Below are 22357 nucleotides of genomic sequence, written 5' to 3'. Positions count from 1 at the left end.
CATGGAGCCAGGTTTCCTCTGACAGTGAGAAGAGTAGCTCACACAGCAATTCCCGGAAAGAAGTTTCCAGCAGAGTCTTGGAAGAAGCCCATGCTCAAAGTCCATACGTTCTACAACCCTCCCCTGCTCCGAGAGACATCTCCAGCACGCCTGCTTAAGCCAAAGACTTCGTAGGCGATTACGACACCTCCCTTGGTCTCCCTCCTACATCAGATCAACCACCATGGCCGGCAAATTATTCCGCAGGTCCCCATCTCCTCGAAACTCGTGACCAGTACCGCAGCCCAACGGATCTTGTCCAAGGACAATGCTGCCGTCCCAAGCCCAGGAGGCACTGGCAGGACGCCCGGGGACACTGCCGGTTCTCCATGCTCCCATGTGCAGATGGCAGGGATGCTGTGAACCATCCTGTACTGCACAAGACAGCCCCAGGACCAAGAATTGTTGGCCCCAAAGGTCAACAGTGCTGAGGTGGAGAGCTCTGCTCTGGCCCCAGAACCACGGTCCCTCACCTGGGTTCCATTAACAGCCTCTCACCCCACGGCTTCCTCCCTCGGATGCTCTAATCCATCCTGCAGACGGCAGCCAGATCTGATCTGACCGAACCCTCCCCGGGGACCTGCTGAGTGGCTTCCAGGGATCCTCCCCAGGCCCACAGCATTCTGCCCCATATGCCCAGAGCTGCCTCTCTCCTCTCTCCTCACAGTCCTGGCCTTCTCGCTGTCACCCTATCCAGCCACAACCACTGATCATCTTGGGATTCTGTGACAGCAACAAATACCTTCTTGTCTGCTGCCTCTACCTGGGGCCTCCCCACTTCACACTTTAACCAGCTCCTCCTTGGAACCTTCCCTGAACCCCCAAATTATTTCCAATCCCCACCTCCTGATATACCTTGTCATCCTCTCCCTTACTTGTCCTTAAGAGGACTTGTTATAATCTAAAGTGAGAAGCTTATGCCTACGATTTGCTTAAAATCATGTATTGCCATCTGCAACTCTATGCTTATGGGTATGGCTACTTGGTTAATTTCTGGCTCATTCTTAAATGCAATCACCATGAGAACAAAAGCCCTGTCTCTGCTATTTGTGCCCAGTGTCCAGAACAGAGAATGAACATATTATTAAGTGCATTTTAAAAATGTATGACCAGGGTGCCTGGGTGGCTCAGTTGCTTAAGCAGCTGCCTTCAGCTCAGGGTCCTGGGATCAAGTCCTGCATCAGGCTCCCTGCTAAGCAGGGAGCCTGCTTCTCCCTCTCCCTCTCCGCTTGCTAGTACATGGTCTCTCTCTCTGACAAATAAATTAGAATTTCTTTAAAATGTTTTTAAATGTAAAATAATGAAACACACACATACACACATATGACCAAGGGATTAAGTGCGAGCCCTCAAGCGGTCAGAGGCCTGCTCACACCCAGAGGGACACTGAAGAAACTGGCACTGTGAGGGAGGAAGGCGGCCTGCATGACCTCATGCCCAGGAGTGGAAGGTCGGGGAACCAGAGGCAGAAAGCACAGATATGGAAGGTAGGTGAGGGAGTGACCTCCAGAAGGCCAAGGTCAGGGGCAGAGAGAAGGAATTCACTGGAGCCACAAATTTAAAGGAGCGCTTTTTCCCCAGTGAGCATCATGTCGAAGGCCAAGACAGAGGGAATGGTGAGGAAATCCCTGGAATTCTGCAGTCCCAAATTAAAGGCTTGTCCTCTGATACAGGTCGGGACAGTGGGATGCCCAGCATGAAGGAAACCTGCCACAGAATTTTTTAAAAAGATAAATGCCAACAACTACTTGTCGACAGAATGATTCATCGCAGGGTTAAAATGCTAAAATCAAACTCCTGGTATCCAACAATGTAAAAATTAATACAAAGAAAAATCACTTGATTAACTAACTGAATGCACATCAATTCAGGTGCCTGTCCTGAATGGGCACTGAGCCACGACAGTCGTAATTATGACTATACGGGAAGACGCCTGTGATATAATGGCAAAGAAGCAGGAAACCAAATGGCATGTGTTGGAAACATCAAAATCTGCATTCCCATGCACCACAACTGGTGGAAAACCAATACAGATGGTTTGATGGCTCAAGGACAGTGGCAGAAAGAAACCACTTTCATTTCTGCTACTGTTACAATGAGCCCTGTTCTACCAAGGGGGGTGAAGAGGGGCTCAAGGAGGCACGTGTATCCGTACACACGTCCTGCCCGTGGGTGGTGTCCCAAGCATCCCGGGGGAGCACCCAAGAAAAGCATCCCAGGGGAGCACCCGAGAAGTGTGTGCACTGGGGCCAGAAGAGATTCCAGAAATCCAAAGCTAGGCAAATGTTACAAACTATCAGTCTGGCAGAAGCCAGAAGCATGATGTCTGATGTGTTCAAATCCCTCGGCCAGACAGTGGAACTCTCTGCAGAGTCTGGAAGCCACAGACCAGAAAGCAGTGAGAGGAAACTGGAAGCATTTTGAGCTGATGATTTACTAAGAGACAGTCATAAAATACTTCGTTCACCTTTCTGGGGTTTTGTTTTTACTGCTGCTTCTTTTTTTACTTGAGTCATGACTTGACCTCCAAGCATCTCTTCACCTGTTTATAGGGAGAAGTTATACCATCAGAATAATCCAGAACATCAGACAGATGAGGGGTGGAAGCCCAGGTGAAGCCAGCCCTGAAGGGAAACCTGTCCAGGCTCGGACTCCCGTGCCTCCCCTCCTGCTGGTGCTCACACAGCGGCCAGAATGTTCTGTATGCTAGGTCAGCCCTGGCCACTGGTCACCCAGGGACCAACACGAGCAGAATTAACATGAAAACTCCTGGGTCCCCTTCTCCAAACTACTGAGTAAGAATCTCCATTTTGACAAGACCTTACACTGAGGTCTGGGCCCCGGGCCCCGTGCGCTGCCCCTCCAGCTCTTCCTGAACCGCTGGTCTGGGTGCCGCTGGCATCCCTGTAGAGTCTACACTGACTTCCGCTGTGATGAACTATGTCCCAGAAAAAGATCTGTTCAAACCCTAACCCCTAGTACCTGTGAGAGTGACCTCATTTAGAAAGAGTCTCTGCAGACAGATTCAAGTTAACACAAGGTCATACAAGAACAGGGTAGGCCTCAAATTCAATAGGACCACTGTCCCTAGAAGAAGAAAGACACAAAAACTCAGACACACAGGGGAACCCAGTGTGAAGAGAGAGACAGAGACAGGAGTGAGGTGTCCACAGGCCAAGGACTCTTGGCCTCCACAAGAAGCCCGGAGAAAGACATGCAACAGACCCCAGAGCACGGCTACGTCTGTATGCTTATACGCCCCCCAAACTCCTATGTCAAACCTGCACACCCCAGCGCGATGGCGACAGGAGCTGGGACCTGTGGGGAGTGGCTAGGGTCAGATGCCAGTCACGACGGTGGGGCCCGTGAGAGGGTAAGTGCCCTAATAAGGATCAAAAGAACCTGCTTCCTGCCTCTGCTCTCCTCCATGTGAGGGAAAAGCAGTCTATGATATTCTGTGGTAATGGCTCAAACAGATGAAGACAAGCACCCAGAAGGAACAGGAGAGAATACATTTGTCTTAGGAGCCCCCTTGGAAATCCCTTGGTCCAGCTGTCCCAAGAGATAGACTCTTCCCCCAGGCTTGGCTTGGCCTGTCCCCACAGCTGCTGAGTCCTGGCCCTCCCTCTCCTCCTGTGTCAGTACGAGAACTCTCGGGGAGGCCTGACCTGGCTTCTCCGGAGCTGCAGACCCTCAGCGGCTGGATGTTCTAATCCAACAGGACTTCCCCTAGAGCAGACAGCATAACCGGGAAGGTCACCATCCAAACCACCCTCCCCCCGCCCCGGTCCTTGTGGGTGACGAGAGACAGATAAGCAACATCCTGCCTCACATCTCTGCTGCTCTTGGGTTATCACCACAGTCCACAGCCATTCCCAACCTCAGAACAAGAATGAAGAAACATTTCATTGTTTGCTGTTAGTATACCTTCCTGGCTCAGATGCTACCGATCTCTTTAAGGTACCTCTTCTGGTCCCTCCCTCTCCCTGCCTGGTTCCCTCAGGGCCCAGAATCATCTGGGTGGAAGGAGCTGGACGGCAGAGCTCTCATCTTCACACCTGGCATGGCCACTGAGCCGGTACCGACAGAAGAGGTGGTTTCTATGGACAGAATGGCTCTGCAACCCCATGACCCTGCACCCGAGAGGCTGGGTCCCACGAGGCAGGCAGTGAAGTGCAAGCACGGGGAGAACCCGGGCTCCAGGGGAAACCAAGGCCAGGTGGTGGCACAGGATACAACAGTGCAGAGAGGGGCACATGGAGCCATAATTCGGGGGCACGTCAGAGCACTCGGAACTCTGGCTGCCTCCCAGGAAACCAGACGGAAACAGCCAGGGCTGTGCCACCAGAGAGCCAGCCAGGGAGGCTTCCTAAAGCTCTGTTTATCAAGACGAAAACCAGAAACAATCCAAGTTCCCAAACACAGAAAAGTGGTTCAAGCAGTGAGGACATAACCAGGAGGTCACATGCAACCTTAAGAAACATGTTCTTGAAAAATACTTCAGGATAGAAGGAAATACATATGGAAATACACACACACACACACACACACACACATGTACATATATGTCAATATGCATGCATGTACATATCCTATACAGCACATATCCCCACAGACATCTGATGACATGAAGGAGAAAAAGCCTGCCATTATAAAGACAAACACACTAACAGGGTAACTAATTCATGGGAGATGAATGGTAAATGAGTCTTCTTCTTCTTATCAATGTTTGGCATTTTCCACTTTTCTAACAAGATCACAATTACATTTAAAAATGAGGGCAAGGGCACAAGAAATGCCGCTTTGTTTAGGAGAAGCGGTAATTTCCATCCTCACGAAATCTCGCCATCTCGCACCCAGCACTAGAAGCAGAAACCGGGAGGGCTCAGAAGGCAGGGGCGGAGTGGGGAGAAGCCAGTTCTGTAACTGAACGCTGGAAGGTCCGGAGGTCCCTGTGAGCCTCACGTCCTCATCTGCAAGAAGAACCGATGATTTGGGATCCTTATCTGCCGTCATCCCTAATACACCAACACAGCTTTTCCTGAGGTCACAAAACTCTGAGTTCTCAAATTTGTGACAGGCAGTGTGGACCCCTAGTGCTAGCTTAGAAATGATAGAAAATCAACAAAATCCTCTGATAAAGAACAAGCTGTATGGCAAGTGAGTGCTGTTCATTTCAATTCAGGATACAGTTTTTAAGGGAATGAAACAGTGCTTCTCAGAGGACAAAACTCACCCAAAATGGCATTTACCACAATCACGGTACAACTTACTCCCAACACAGAGCTTTCCAGAGAAGCCCAGATAGACCAGCACCACGAATGGTAAGAAGCAAGCCCACACCCGGGGCAGCCCCGGGAAGGAAGACTAGGCCTCCCGCATCTGTGCGCCGACCTCAGCTTGGGGGCCTCGAGTTCAATCACTCTTCACTCCTGGCCAATCCATTCTCCGCAAGGGAAAGTCACCAAGCCACAGTGGCCCGAGTCTTTATAAGTCAATGGGAGGCACAGAAAATGAACCATATTCTCATACTAAACTGAAGGAGAAACAGTAGAAAAAAACCTGAAGAATGATAAAGAGCAAGGCTTTTAAATGTCGGGTGAGATACACTAGACGTTCAGGAAAAAAATTTAGTGCCTGTTGACCCGCAATTTGTTTTTCGTTTTTGTTTCTGTGTAATAATGTTAGTTCCGAACAGACTGAAGGACATTAAAATAGAAAATGCTGGAGGGTATCATATGGAATAAAGGTAAGAACCTTTCCATGAAACATCTTCCAGCTTTTTTTTTTTTTTAAGATTTTTTTATTTTTTTGACAGAGATCACAAGTAGATGGACAGGCAGAGAGAGAGAGAGAGAAAAGCAGGCTCCCTGCTGAGCAGAGAACCCCATGCGCGACTCGATCCCAGGACCCTGAGATCATGACCTGAGCCGAAGGCAGCGGGCTTAACCCACTGAGTCACCCAGGCGCCCACATCTTTCAGCTTTATACACACACACACACACACACACACACACACACACACCAAGAATCTATTCCTTAATGTGGATCTTGGTCAAAGCTTCCCTCTACACAAAGTTCTAGAATTCTCCCTAGACACACCAGTAGACCATGCCTAGGAGGCAGGGTGGTCTTTTCTAGGATCCTTCCATACAGTTAATATTGCAATATTTTGGAATTGAGTAAATCTGCAATGTGTGTATTAACTCTGATCGTAAAACCCCAACCACCCCAAATCTGGTTAAGAAAGAGAAAAACCCACAGCCAACACAGTGGGACCATGACCAAGATCTGTCTGGTCCTCCTAGAAGCCTCCGTGACCAGCCCCATCGGACTCCCTTTACTCCCTTCAAATGTACCGAATTGCGAGGTATTTGGTCAAAGTTGTTTTTGTTTGCTTGTTCATTCGTTTGTTTGGTTTTTTTGTTGGGGGGGGGTAGAGAGGGAAAGGAAGGAGAATTTAAAGCAGGCTCCACACAGGGCTTGATCTCAGGACCCTGAGATCATGACCTGTGTGGAAATCAAGAGTTGAACTCTCAACTAACTAAGCCACCCAGGCACCCCTGGTCAAAGTATTTTTTTTTTTTTAAGATATTTTTTTGTTTGTTTCTTTTAAGATTTTATTTATTTATCAGAGAGAGAGAGAGGGGGAGAGAGCGAGCACAGGCAGAAAGAATGGCAGGCAGAGGCAGAGGGAGAAGCAGGCTCCCTGCTGAGCAAAGAGCCCGATGTGGGACTCGATCCCAGGACGCTGGGATCATGACCCGAGCCGAAGGCAGCTGCTTAACCAACTGAGCCACCCAGGCGTCCCTGGTCAAAGTATTTTTAATTGCTTTACGCATGAACATACCACATGCCTACTTGATGGAAAGGTCCACCAGAAATGATATTTATGCCTTGACAGCCCCAAAGCATCAGACACAGTGCTGCTGTCCACCAGTGTGGACGACAGGTATGAGCCATTTCTAAATACAGTCAGATGGCTGGTACTTAACACTGCTCTCCAGGGGAGTTGAAGAGAAAAGAATGTGGCTCTAGAATTTAAGCTAGGCTTAAATCATCACTCCATTCCCATGCTAGTCATATGGCCTTGGGCAAGCTAGTTCCCATCTCTGGTTGTCTGCATGTGAAAGCAAGGAGACTACCTAAGAGTTTTATCGTAAGGATCAAATAAACTGATACACATAAAGCACTTAGGACAGAAAGTGATCAATGCGTATCAGCTGTTGCTATTCTAGCACGTGGAGCTCATGATTCTATCAACCCCTGGAATTAATTCAGGGAGGCTTCCCTACATCCAGATGTTTTGTGTTCTCTAAGGAAGACACTCTACTTACTTCAGCCTCTAAGGAATTAAAGGCTAGGAGGGTTGGTTGGGCTGGCTATGAATGTTTCTGAAATGCAGAAACTGCGATCTGATCCATCTCTCCAGGCAGCTGGAAAACATCACAGCTTTCGGAGAAGAAGGAGACCACCAGCAGATGTGAGTTTTAGGAAAACACTGAAATACAGTCAGGAAATAAGAAAGGACAGGTACAGCACTGAGGGCAGAGAGAGCAGAGTTAAGAAACTCTCTGCACAATTTTATCAAGAAGAACTGGGGCCATGAGCAAACACATACGTGTGTATCACAGCCGGAGAACAAACGGAAGAGAAGTCAGTGGAAGGAATGGCCACATCTGGCTTTGGAGAGGGCACATCTGAGTGCCAATGCATCAAACGTGGGAGAGAGATGGACCACGATCACACAGTGGAGAGCAGAGGAGAGGACCAGGGGGCACCGGCCACGGTACAAGGACCCACTCGTGGGATGGGAAGGAGAGAGAGAAGTGTGACAGCAGAGAAGGATCCCACAAGCACCTGCTGAGTGTTGAGAAAGTCTGGGCGTGACTGCAGACAAACTGAAAGGGCAATGTGATACGCAGACAGAAGATTCTAGACTGAGAGGATGGGTAAGGGACTAATCAAAACCCCAGAGGCAGGAGTGGGCAGGGGAGACTCCGCACCGTGGAAGGCTACGTTCAGCGTCCTGATGGGGACTGAGAAAGGAAAGGTGATGTCAGACAGATCGTAAAGGATCTTCTCGGCAAAGCAAACAGACTAGCATCATTTGCTAAAGGTGGTGGCAGGGGGGTGGTGATAAGCTCAGGCTTGAGAAGTTGCCAGAAATAGCTGGTAAGGTAAATTCACAAAGGAATCTAAAGATAAAAAAAGAAAGATAAATTTAAATATAAGAAAAATATCTTTTTGAGTAAATTGGTACAGTTGCTGTGGAAAATATGGTAATTCATCAAAAAATTAAACATGGTATTACCATATGACCCAGCCTTTCCACATCTGATATATACCCTACATATCAGTAACAAGTAAAAGCAAACACTTGAACAATTATCTGCAAACTTAGGTTCACAGCATTACTCACAATGGCCAAAAGGTGTAAACAGTCCCGAGGTTGGGGGCATTCACTAAGGGACAGTAAAGCAGCAAAAAGATCAGAAACAAGTGGATTCCCCAGAGAAGGATCCAGAAGTGCTCCAGGCAGAGAAGGGAGAGAGAGAACAGTGCACACAGCCCTGCAGTTTCCTCGCTCACATCACAAAAACATACCCCTTTTGTGTGTGTGCTCCCATACACTCAGCGACCCAGGAACAATGTCTGGTACTGAGTCAAACGGAAGGCAGCCACGATGACAATGACATTGATGCCATCTTCATCCTGCAGTTAATTATTCCCCCCAACTCCTCTGGCCTCTTTCTCCCTGAAGGCATACATGCCTGGGCTGACCCTCGGCGGCCAGGGCGATGGAAGGAGCGGCTGCAGCTCTGGGAAGGTGACTGCAGGAGGCCGGCTCTGGGGACAGAGCAGGCACACCCCCACTCCCCGTCCCGTCAGCTCACCCCACATCGTGCCAGGAAGACACAACAGCGTGCGGACTTCCTAGTCACATATGAGGGCACACAGATCCTCTCAAATATCAAAACGGCCACAAAAAATCAAAAAGGGCCACCCTTTGGGAAACAACACATAACCCTATGAAATGCCACGGTCTTTTTTGTATCTTCTCTCTAGAAGATGATTCATAACTGTTATTTCCATTTCCACAAAGCAAAGCCTGGAGGATGAGAACAACGCAAAAACCAGGGACCTGGGATAGGAGTCTTTAAATCTCACCTGGACAGAGAGCACCTATTGTGTAAAAACAAGGTACAAAATTAGCCGCAGGGGAGGCAACGTTTGAACCAACACTCTGCCACCAGCCGGTCTTGCAGACATAAAGGCTTCATCACGCATGAACATCCCTGATTTCACTCCCATCTTACGAGAAAACACCCACTGAAGGAAGGTCTCGCAAGACTCCACTCACTGAATAATCCGACACACAGGGAGGTGGGCAGACAAGAGTCAAGCCCACCCAAATTTAGTAACGTAAGAGTATATTTAGAAATCTAAAAATTACGTCTGGGCTCAAACTTCCTGTAATTTTTATCTATTCTTACAACCGCCGCGCCTGTTTTTCTGAAATGACACAGGATGTAGTAGTAAGTGTCCTGAACACGTTGCTAATTTTAACCCTAAGACAATAAGGAAGCTTGAGGCATAGCAAGTTGCCAAAATGGTTAGCCTAAAACTTCAACATACGCACCACGTCCCTTTGCCTGTAGATCACCAGTTTTTGTACAGGAAGTTCACATCAAGATCAAGCAAGTCCATGGAAGAATCAGCAGCTCTGTGGACAGCTGCACCACCTTGAGATAGAAGGCCCCGTGCACTCCACCCAGGGCTGGTTGTGACAGTGGCCCTGGTCACAGCAACTCTGGGACACACCTGACACACACACGTCTTTGCTCCAAATGGAATGGTAATCACTTTCCAAAACATTTTCAAGACAACAGCCGTAACGATGTTTTCTGAATTACGCATTAAAAGAGCATTAAGGGAAGAGAGTAACAGCACCAGCAGCTACAGTGAACAGTCGCATGAAAGCCGCCAAGTGAATCACTCAGAAGATTCCTGTCCTCTGAGGGCACCAGCCTGGGCGGCGGCCCGCACACCACACCTCTGTCCACAGTCAGTCAGCCCCATGGAAACGGCCAGAACGGGGGAAGCCGGAGAGCGGGCTGGCCGCCTTGTGCTCCCGCCTCCCAGTACCTCCACACCACAGACCGACGACCTCTCATGAGGTCCTTCCACGGGGCGACAGGGTGAGAACAAGTCACTCGAGGTGGTAAACATGGGGACGGTGGGGATCCTGGATCCCTCGCTCTTCTGGGCAAGCGTGCGGGACCAAGACGGAGCGGCGATCCAGCACCGTAGCCTGAGGTCCGACTGATGCCCGAGGCGCCCACAGCCTCAGCATCCCCACCTCTTCCCAGCCCCCGAGAAACCCCGACAAGTGACACGCGAACATTTTTCTTATCAACATCTTCACGTTTATATCAATTCAGAACACGTACTTGCTGCGGAGCAAAGAGAGGGCAGGAGGCTTGAAGACACCGCCAGAGGAGGGAAAACAGCATCTCAGGACACGGCGGGCAGGATGCACTCGCCGCCAAAGCCACCCCTGAGCTGCCCCGTGAGCTCAGGCTCTGCGGGAGGAAGAGCCCCTGCTTCTCACATGCCCAGCGGGGAGCCCGGCAGCTCCCAGCGGGCGTGAGGATGGCCGCTCCCGCCGCACCCCAGGGCCTACCTTCACCCTGACGGTCTGGTCCGACACGCTGCTCATCATGTCGCTGATGGATCTGAACAGCTGCAGCAGGGACTCCATGAAGTCAGCCTCCCCTTTGTCTTCATATAGTCTGCAAAGGAGCACAGGACGCTCGATGGGGCCTGGTGGACAGGGCCTCATGCCTGTCTGCCCCCGCATCACAGCCTTGCAAGCTGCTGCTGGGGCGGCAACTGAGAACAAGAAAATACGCCACATCCATGGAACACAGGAGGCAGCTCAGAAACGGGGTTCATCTGGGCCACATGGGTAGGGGACTGGGGCCTCAGGCAGAAGAAGCTGGTTTTTAACCGTACCATTTATGTGCTTTTCTCACTGTAACATACTACATTTTCTAAATCTGCAAATTGGAAATGTATAGAAAGGGAGGGAAGGAGAAAAAGAGGAAGGAAGACCAGAGGAAGGAGAAGCAGAGAAATTCAGCTTTAATTTTAGCCCACGGAGATTACACCGTCAATATTTTGGTGTATTTTCTGCCAGTGTTTTTTTAAACCCACAATGTCACGTAATTAACATAAATTTAATTTCCTGAATTTAACACCATCTTGTAACCATTTGAAAATGATATTATAATAGTAAATTCAAAATTACTTTATTTCAGAGTAATGACACTATACAATTCATTCATCACAGAATTGCTGGTAAAGGGAAAATTGTCACGAGGTGGAGCATATTCAATAAATGGGTAATAAGGAAGTTATACATTGGTTACACACAGACAAATACATGTTGCTAATTATAAATAAGTTTCACGTATAAATTATTTATTAGCAGTTACTTCAAGTTGCTGTGTTACTAAAAAGCAACGCATTTGCATTTTAAAATGCTGCAACGCAGATGGTTTCTTAATATAGACTAGCTTTCTGCCTAATTAAAGTATACCATACCTGAAAACTTGTGTACAATACAAAATTTTGTAAACTAAGTGATAATTAATTACCCTAGAGGTCATCTTATATTTAAATGAGCTCCACTGTAAAGCAACAAATGCAATCGAAAATGGGAAACTGTGACCTAGTGTATCCATTTTATAAAGGATTTTATTCGATAGGAGTTTGTTTAAAAGGTCCATAGCCTACAGTCATGAACTCCTGCTTGCAGGGAACATGAAGCAACAGAGCCATGTTTTACAGACCGGTCCAAACACTTGGGGAGGCTTCAAGCACACAGTCAACTCTCGTCCTCAGGACATCTGCCAATCTTAGAGCCTCATGGGGGTAGAAGACTAAAAATCTCTGTAGAGTGGGCTTTCTATCAGTCTCCAAAGATAATGAATGGTAATGAATTAGAAAATGCCAGGGAGATGGGTCCCACATGACAGAGCAGATTCTCCACTGAAAACTCTGGGGAACCAGGAACCAACCAAATGTAGACCAAAGCCTGCGAAGGCTACACACAGCCTTGTTAAAGTAAAAGGCCAGTCCCATGTCCTGCCTAGAAGGGGAAAGGATGATCATCTCTGAAAGAAGAGACCATCATCTGGAGCTACATTTAAGTAAAAATTAACTAAAAATAGAACAGACCACGTGACCAAACGAGAAAGAAAAAAAGACAACAGGAACAGAACGACAGACAGGTGATCAAGATACTGTAGCTAGCTAGCAAAAATGTCAACATAAATTACTATATTTTAAAGCAGGAAAAAAATGGAGAAAATAAAAAGATGGAAATATGAAAAAATTGATAGAGAAAAAAAAAGATGAGAAGTTTAGTAGAGAAATAAATCTACAAAAAAAATCAAATGAAAACTTTAGAACTAGAAACTATAATATCTAAAATTAAGAATTCATTATGTGGGTTAAATTGAGATCAGACCAAGTAAAAGGTAGAATTAGTGAAGTGGAAGATGATCAACATGAAAATAAGCACAGAGGGAGAAAATAGACAAAAGAGTGTTAGAGATATGTAGGGTATAATGAAGGGTCTAATACATATATGACTGAAGTTCCAGAAGAGACACAGGTGACAAATATGACACCAGAATAGATAATGACAATAAATTTGCCAAAATGAATAGAGAAAAATCAATCCAAAGTTCAAGATGCTCTGAAAATCCAATGTAGGATAAAAAAAAGTAAAAGCATTCCTATAAAATCCATAGTAAAACTGCTCATAACCACAGAAACAACATATTGTAAACACAGCTAGAGGAAAAACAAACAAACAAAACACACCGTCACCTTCAAAGACATAACAAGAAGTCTGAAAGCTGATTTCTCACCAGAAAAGATGGAAAGGAAGAGAAAAGAGCACAGTATCTGAAAGAACTAACTGCCAAACTATAATTCGATATTAAATAAAAATTTTCCTTCAAAACAAGGAGGAGGGGCGCCTGGGTGGCTCAGTGGGTTAAGCCACTGCCTTCGGTTCGGGTCATGATCTCAGGGTCCTGGGATCGAGCCCCACATTGGGCTCTCTGCTCAGCAGGGAGCCTGCTTCCCTCTCTCTCTCTGCCTGCCTCTCTGCCTGCTTGTCATCTCTCTCTGTAAAATAAATGAATAAAATCTTAAAAAAAAAAAAAAAAACCCAAGGAGGAAATAAATGATTTTCATACAAACCCTATAGCAGTCTTTTATTAAAAGAAATTCTACAAGGAGTTTTGGGGGGGGGGGGTCGGAGGGGGGAGTGCAGAAGGAAACTAACCTCATAGATAAACATGAAATTGAAAGAAAACTCAAAATATGATAATAAATTAAAAATTTATTGAATTAATACTTACTGTACAAAATAGTAATAGTTGTGTCTTATGAGGCATAAAATATAGGTATCTTGAAATGCAAAACAATAATAATTTTAAAAAGGAGATTTCATGTGGAAATAGAGTGCTCTGTTCCAGCCATGTCTAGTGTTATCAGGGGAGTGGCAAGAGTAATGATTTTAATTATTCTGTAAGAATTCCAACACACATGTTGTCACATGTAGGAAAATCATTAAAAGAACAGTAGAAGAACAGATCACTAACAGATCAAAAGAGGAGAAAACGAGACCAGAAAAAGCCCATCAGGCTTTCTACAAAAGAACGCAAAGAAGGAGAAAAAGGAGATCGTACTACAGACGGATAAAAGAGGAAATGAACAGAAAATAAGTCTAAACCCATCACATCCAAACAGACTATATCCTAAGTTAAAAGGACTTTTAGACTGGATGAAATAAAGATACAGCTATGTGTTATGCGTAAGAGAAACAGCTTAAATATAAAGACACAGAAAGGTTAAAAGCAAAAAAGAGAAGAGATATTGCATGCAAACATTAACCAAAAGATAAAGGGCAAGTTTTCAGATTGATGAAAGGGTACAGGCATCCCTCAGAGACACTGTAAGTTCCGTTTCCAGGTAACTGCAATAAAATGAGTATGGCAATAAAGAGAGTCAAATTAATTTTCTGGTTTCCCAGTGCATATGAAAACTATGTTTACATTATAGTGCAGTCTATTAAATGTGTAACAGCATTTTGTCTTTTTAAAAAAGTACATACTTTAATTTAAAAAAATACTTTATTGCTAAGAAGTGTTAATAATCATCTGGGGTTTCACCCACTGATAATCACTGATCACAGAGCACCATAACAAATATAGTAACAAGGGAAAAGTTGGAAATATTGCAAGAATTACCTGAGCATGACACAGAGATACGAAGCGCAAAAATGCTTTTGGAAAAATGGCACCAAAAGGCTTGCTTGATGCAGGGGTGCCGCAACTGTTGGATTTATAAAAACCACAGTATATGCAAAGAGCAATAAAGTGAGTTTGCCTATAAATCCACAAGCAAGAGATCCAATTCTAAATCCGTATGCCCCCAGTAACAGTTTCAAAATCTATAAGGTATAAGTAGTGAGTACATGCTATCTAAATTTCTACCAAGAATCCCTCAAAGATTAAAACTGAGCAGTTTCTCTGTTGACAATCAACATATTTAAAACACAGAAATGACTAGTATTTTACAGCATTCCCACTGACGCATCCTTCTGTAATGAAAGGGAGGCCTCTAGAATCTCACCTCTTGGTTTTATCCAATAAACCCAACAGCCACTTGTTTGACCCACCTTCAGATAGAAGAAGGGCTGAGCAAAGAGCTCCGAGAGCTATCAGCAGGTAACTAGATGAGTTAGAGCTAGTTATCGCTCCTTGCTCCATTTACACATTAAAAGTATTCATTATCAGGGAATGTCAAGACTGTTGTCTATTAGCTACATTCTATTTCTGTGACCCAGGAAATGACAGCAGAATGACAGATCTGCAACAAGTTATTCATGATCAATAACTAATTATGCACACCGGATGACAGGCAAAGCTTCCACAAAGCACCGGGAAGACAGAAGAAGAATACAGCAATAACTAGCTTTAGTAATTTGCTTCAGAAGGTCCGAAGCAGGATGTGTCTGTTTTTTGGCTTTCCACTTAATGTGATCCACCCACACAGAAAACACAGACAAACAAAAACCAGTGGAGAAGTGCCCCTGGCTGTCAGGAATCTTTCTGTGGGTTCTGAACCAAATGTCTTTGGGCCAGAGTTTTAAAATTGCTGTTCTCACTTCAAAACAAAATGAGCCTTCTGAACAAAACAAAAAGTATGGATTTGCATAGTGAGAAAAATAGTGGGATAAGCATCCATATCTACATCTCCAATGTTTCACCTCTTTGTTCGTTGGAAGAATAATGACTGTCAATTACCCGGGAACTTTACAAAGTACTACATTACCTGAAAACACAGCAGACCATTTTGAGAGAAGAAAAATAAAGAACCTCTAACGTTTGTTCCAACTGCAAAGAGGAAAACACTCTTGTCAACTCCAGCTATGAGCGCCATGGTCTTCCTCCGAAGCTAATACATGTGGCACAGGTAAGAAAACGGGACCCTCATCTGCTTCCTCCCCAGCTCTGCGAGCACCACACGAGAGGTGCTGCCAGGAACTTCTCATGGAGCAAACACACGGGACGCCTGGGTAGGACACAGGACTGCGTTCTCTTTCAGAAGCCGATACGAAAGAGGAATATTATTTCATCTAGAATTCATGCCTTTGATGATCACAGAAGAAAAGCTGCTGAAATCTGGGGCCATGGCGAGTGGGGGTAAGCAGAATGAGATCCTACTCAAGTTTTCAGCCCTGTGGTCCGTGATTTGAAGGCCGTGATTTTTTCCTTCCCACAGAATCCGAGTTCTCAGTTTTGGAGTACAGATTTAAATGCAGGAAATAGTATCTTATCTACATAATGTGGCTGCAACTGTGTTCTAAGTTTTGAAGAGAACATATGTTCCTCTCTGCCCTCAGGAACCAAAGAAGACAGCCAAGATACACATTTAGGAAGCAATTGGGAAAAAACTAAGGCCAATAAACTATTAAAGTCGGGGATACAGTCAGGGCTCCCAAGCTCATTAAGTCCTTACGCGGGAGAAGCAAGGGCCACGGGAGGAAGGGCAGGAGGGAAGGACCTGGTCATCGAAATCTCCGTGTTCACTACAGTATTCGGATGAGGTCAGGAAAGCCCAGACAAGGGCCTTGGAAGCCTTGGGAAGTCTCACTGCCTTTTGGCAACTGCTGCTACTCGCCTCATGACCTCTCTCCCCTTCTGTGCTGGACAGTGTCAGCTCATGACAAACAAGTCATCCCAGCAAAGAGACCCCCGTCGTGATCAGGCCACGGCTCCCGCAAAGGCCACTCCAGATCAGAGGCAGGCAGCAGGATGAAGATCTGTCCCAACATACAACCCAGCACCAAAACAAAGGCTTTCTTCAGGACATCAAACATAAAACATCTCCCTGGGTCACAGGCGAGGATCTGCTGAGCTTCTGTGCAGCACAGAAGACTGAACCACATTTTTGGGTCACACAGGGCTCCAGAGACTTAAAGCCAAGGAGATACTAGTGACAGGAGTCTCAGAGACCGACCCCAAACTAACAGCGAGAAAAGCTCTCAGGGGCCTAATTAAGTAGGACTTCAGAACCCAGAGTAAGCTAGGGGCGTTTTGAGCTGTCAGGCAAGAGAAATTCAGGTTAAAAGCATAAGGAAGAGAATGTTAATCACCTATCCAATATATATCCCTCCCGGTCGCCTTTACTATAAGAACTGATTTTGTTGAAAGCATCAATAAGTCCATCTAAAAGTCCTTACCAATCTCCCTTGCATCTAGGGTGGTCATGTGACACAGTTTGGAGATGACACTTTGTAGGCATTGGGAAAGTTCTTTAAAAGGAGAGGAAGGGGCGCCTGGGTGGCTCAGTGGTTAAAGCCTCTGCCTTCGGCTCAGGTCATGATCTCAGGGTCCTGGGATCGAGCCCCGCATCGGGCTCTCTGCTCAGCAGGGAGCCTGCTTCCTCCCTCTCTCTCTCTGCCTGCCTCTCTGCCTGCCTCTGATCTCTGTTCTGTCAAATAAATTAAAAAAATCTTTAAAAAAAAAAAAAAAAGGAGAGGAACCGGAAGGCTGTTTACACCATACCTTCCCCTCTCTGCTGCTTGGAATGCAGTCCTGATGAAAGGCAGGGCAGGAACCAGTGTGGGGCCGGAGGACACAGAGACAGACCCTAAGGATGCGGGAGAGGAAGGGCAACTCCGGAGCCAAGCGCATGGGGACCCCCGGGCCCAAGTGCATCAACCCTGGAATCTTACTCTGGGCTCCACGTTATATATATGGTGAGGAGAAGTGAAGCTCATCACATTAAGCCGTGTTAAGTCAGGCTTTCCTGTAACAGCAGCCAATCACATTCCTAACCTCTGTAAGATTGATCAAATTCAACAATTTATGGACCATGGTTCTAAGATATCACACCATTTGTACTTAGAGATTGAAAGAGATTAAGAGAAAGAAACAACTTCGCCACTGGTCCACTTGGATGACCCCAGTCTTTTCTAGCCACATTATTTCATATAAGATTAAAGAATTTACCACAATAACAGCAACATAGATTATCAATGCACATTTCTTTTGAATCCTAATCCCCAAATGAGAAGGGAAGTCAGCAGTGTGCTCAAGAAGAAAATGAGCATCATCAAACTCCTGACTCAATGTCATATTGACTATACATTGTACAAGATTAAGATTCTTTCAAACAAAACATGACAAAATCCATACATATTATCCAACTACACTGCTCTTTCAAGTTCATGCTCTTACCTTAGTGTACATTTTGGTTTAGAGCAATTAATGATTTAAAATTAGTGGGGAAATCCACAAAAGCAAGATAGAGGGTACCAAGAAGTTCATTTTCATAGAATTAACTTTATTAGAAAAAAAAATAAAATCCAGGAAAACAAAACCTACATTACTTTGTCATCTTTCACAACTAGCAGTGGGAAAATCATTAATGGCTTTGACCCTAAAGAAAAGAGAAAGCTGAGGGGCACCTGGGTGGCTCAGCCTTAGCCAGCATCTGCCTTTGGCACAGGTCATGACCCCAGGGTCCTGGGATGAAGCCCTGCATCAGGCTCCCTGCTCAGTGGGGAGTCTGCTCCTCCCTACCACTCATCCTAGCACATTTTCTCTCTCTCTCTCTCTTTCTCTCTCTCTCTCTCTCTCTCTCTGTGAAATAAGTAAATAAAATCTTAAAGAAAAAAAAATAAAAAGAGACTACAGCGAGATTCACACCTACCCCCATAGTCAGCAAAATGAAGTAGCACGGCTTCCAGGCCTTCCCCAGGAATGACAGCACGATGACCTCAAACTGGCGTCTGCATACAATCAAATGGCAGTGCAGAGACTGCTGTCTACATCGTATCAACTCCACGGAGAACACAAGCACAATGATCCTTAACCAGCAACACAGGGGCTGTAACCGCTGATCACCACTGTCATCAGTGTGGGTCCTACCCTGTGTAGGACTTCTCCAGATCTACACACAGTCAATAACTTGCTCCTCTGGGGTTTTTTCTGCACCAGTGTATGCACAAGATTAGATTCTGAATACCCTCCCTTTCTCCTGGGCCCTTCTAAAGAAGGCCACCTAGGCCAACAAAGATAGAGTGCAGATGAAGAGCGAGGGACTGATTTGGGTCTACACTGGTTCAAAGACTAGTTTTCGCTCACAAATTTCAAGAGCACTGTGCTTTTAAAAGGCGATGTGTGTCCTCTAAGTGACAGGAATGTCGTTTTGTGAAACTTCACCTCTGTGTGTAGAACTCACGACAAGAACATCAGCCTTGAATAATCGCGTGAACCAACACCACTCACAGCATGTCACCTAAAGCAGCTGACCTCCCAAAGAAACACGCAGAGAGAGTCACCGCAACACTCAACACTCAACACTATCCTACTTCCACATGTCGCCGGGCATACAGTTACATACCATGGGCCACCTGGAGTTCTGCTTTTCACACAGATATCTGGAAAAATATTAATGTTCTCCAGAAAATAACAAAGTCATTAGCACCCCAATCCACTTTAAAGTTCAAAAACAATGCATAAATTCAGCCAGAGAAGATGAGAAACAAGTCACTGAGCTGAACAGCTAAGTGTCCATTCCCCTGTCAACTCCACACGTGACCCCATTGCTCCAGAAACAAAATAGCATTCTGGTTGCAGGAAAGAAAGAGAGGAAGTCCCACAGCCTTCCCAAGGGAGGCAATTTAACTTGGTTTTGGCCTTTCGTTGTTGTTGCTTGTTTTGATTGCTCTTTGGAGGCTTTTGTTCCGCAGGAAGATAAACTGAAAAGAACGTCAGAATCCTTGTGCACACCCTGCAAGACCTCTGACCAACGTGGAATACTTTCCAGGGTCAGTGCACTACTCACACACACGAACTCCAGACGTGGGAACAGAACTCGCGGCTCCAGCTTGTGCCTGCCTTTCACAGACGGGCGGCAGTCACCCGAAGAGAGGGAAGCCCAGCGCGGGACGGCCATCTCCTACAGTCCTGTCACACTAGACAGCAAATCCAGGGAGGAAAAAGGAGAGAAAGGGAGGGAAGGAGGGAGGAAGACAGACAAGGGAAAGGAAGGAAGGAAAAGATCTCCCAAAATCCCCTAGGAGGGCTGAACAGACGACACTTACTGATTGAACAGGACCCTAGAGCGTACGATGAACTTGAAGATGTACTCCAAAGCCTTCATGGCTCTGTACAGCTGGTCGCTTACTCCTGGCTTCTCGGCATTGTCCACGTAGTTCCTTAACACTTTTGTCAGCTTCCTAATCACAGCGGAATCACAAATTAATTAGTAAGTTCAGAAGATTATAGTATCTCAATTCTTTTTTTTTTTTAAGATTTTATTTATTTGACAGAGAGATCACAAGTAGGCAGAGAGGCAGGCAGAGAGAGAGGGGAAGCAGGCTTCCCTGTTGAGCAGAGAGCCCGATGCGGGGCTCGATCCCAGGACCCTGAGATCATGACCCGAGCCAAAGGCGGAGGCTCAACCCACTGAGCCACCCAGGCGCCCCCAGTATCTCAGTTCTTAACTGGGACAGAAATACACAAGTGCGCTATTGTTATTTTGGTTCACCCTTGTCAGTAGACGTGTATTTATAAAATGTATTCAAAACAGAAGAAAAGTGAGCCATAAAAAACACTCAGGAGTGAGATGTGAACATTGAAAAACTGCTTTTCTAAGTTTTGGATGTTTTTCTAAGCATTTAGATGTATTATATAATTTAACTGTCACAATAACATAATAAGACAAGTACTATTTTGGAGTATAATAATAATAATTGGGCATACGAACAGGTATATTATCCCTAATTTACAAGTCAAGAAGCCCAGGGTTGAGGAGATGAACTACCTTTCCCAACACTAAATAAACCTGAAGACATTTTCTTCATCGCCATATATATTTTTGCAATGCTTTTTCCAACATCGAGCATGCATTTTTTCCCAATGATAGAGGCAGCAGTGACGATAATCAATTTTTAATTCTGCCCAGACGTCTACATTTTCTACTATTACTGGCCCATAAACTAATAATCGTTGTTCACTGTTCATGAGGCTGACCCCCAAAAGCTGTGCTTCTACATCATAAAAGAACAGCTAAATTAACTTCCGTGGAGTTTCGGGGCCTAATGTATCGGTCTGCACTCTAATTCTCCAAAAATTAGCCATATATGTGCAGCCTATAGGACAACCACCAACAAGATTAGCCCATTAACCAAACTGCTCTGACCCCCAACTGTTCATGTCATCAACAAGAACTCACTGCGGCTTTTTAAATATTCATTATACTCATAAAAACAACCTGCTAGGGCACGGCCAGCACCTCCAGCTAGGCTGTGAGCCCGTCCGTAACAGAGTGTGAGTGGAGACTGTTACAAGATGCCCATAGGAGCTGCTGTAACGTGCATGGAGGAGAACCTCTGAACAGTCCTGAACATAACCCCTGTCTGGATAAATCACAACAAAGAGCTTTCCGGGTGACCAAGTGCACGAGAATTCATTTGTAACACTCATCAGGTTGCAGAACCCCCGCAAAGAAGCCTGACTCTGAGAGGAGCAGCCCCCTGCAAGGTGTGGGGAAGAAGCAGGGCCAGAGAGGCCCTCTCCACAGATTCCCTCAGGTCCCATGCCGGGATGGGGAGCTCAAAACACATGTCTTCTGGTGGTTCTCAAGGCACAGGAGAACACCTAAACTCCTGCCGTAAAACCTGCTTCACCTGATTTAACTTATTTTCTCAAGCTTCTTGACCAGACACCTTTTCTTATTAAAGCCATGGATGGTCCAAGAAACATATACTCCATAAAACACATCTTTGGAATTTTCCCAACAGATTAATCAAAAACAAATAAATAGATAGATGATAGATACATAGACAGATGGATAGACAGACAGACGGATGGACAGACAGAAGGGACAGAGGGAGGGATGGGTACGGATCTGGGAAGAGAATGACGAAGATACGGAAAATAAATAAGGAAGTCCAACGACCCAGACCCCTGTGAGCCAGACCATCTGCAATGGCAGAAAGATCAAGGCCCTGGCGCTGGCTGAGAGGGGCAGACCGAATGGGGCATCAGGTAGGAGGAGGCAAGACCTGCACCACCTCCAGGAAAAGTAGTTCTGTGGACAAAAAGGAGCCTGCCCCTGCTGGTTTTCTGGAAGAACAGTCCCCGTAGCAGATGCCTCCCTCTCTTCTTGCCAGGACCAGCGCCTGCTGAGGCTCCAGCACCCTGACTTCCTGTGCAGGGAGGTCCCCGGAGTGCTGGCAGGTAAGAGCTACAGCCCAGGTTCCTTTCCGTTCTTCTCTTAGAATCCTTTCTGGAGAAAGTCAGATCTCAACATCACGCAAAGAAAGACATAAGTAACTATCTCGGAGAGAGTCCAACCTACATCTGTGCCTGCCGAGGCTTCTAGAGGGGCAGCGGCAGGGAGACCCTCTGTGATGATCCTTACTACCAGGGCGTCCCCCTGCCCAGCAACGACCACGAGCACTCCATTAACGCAGAGACAACCTTCCATGATTCAGTTAGAGCCGTGTGAATCAGAGTTATCTCCTTGGTATTTTGAAGCTTAAAAACTCAGATTCACACTGCCAAGGAGCCACTTGGAGCTGCTACTTTATCAAAACATGATAAGGATATTTTGCAAAATGAATCTCCTTTCCTGCAGATCACAGGGGCTGAATGGGAGGGTACCGAGTCTCGGCTCAGTGCCATCCTGTCTTAAAGACAGAGCGGGACTCTGT

General features: G+C 46.0%; 1 protein-coding gene across 4 annotated transcripts in view; it reads right to left on the bottom strand.

Moving 5' to 3' along the window:
* DOCK1 (dedicator of cytokinesis 1) overlaps positions 1 to 22357 on the bottom strand; it is a 490751-nt gene that overhangs the window by 353685 nt on the left and 114709 nt on the right. For all 4 annotated transcript variants that reach the window (XM_059398808.1, XM_059398805.1, XM_059398806.1 and 1 more), the window contains 2 exons: positions 19742 to 19876; positions 10727 to 10835 (listed from right to left, as the gene is read on the bottom strand). In XM_059398808.1, the coding sequence (XP_059254791.1) occupies positions 10727 to 10835; positions 19742 to 19876 (244 nt within the window). The remainder of the gene's footprint in view (positions 1 to 10726; positions 10836 to 19741; positions 19877 to 22357) is intronic.

The sequence above is a fragment of the Mustela nigripes genome, chromosome 4 (assembly GCF_022355385.1).
Source record: "Mustela nigripes isolate SB6536 chromosome 4, MUSNIG.SB6536, whole genome shotgun sequence".
Taxonomy (NCBI): Eukaryota; Metazoa; Chordata; class Mammalia; order Carnivora; family Mustelidae; genus Mustela; species Mustela nigripes.
The sequence above is the reverse complement of the archived record's forward strand: the minus strand, read 5'-3'. Positions and strand labels throughout refer to the sequence as shown.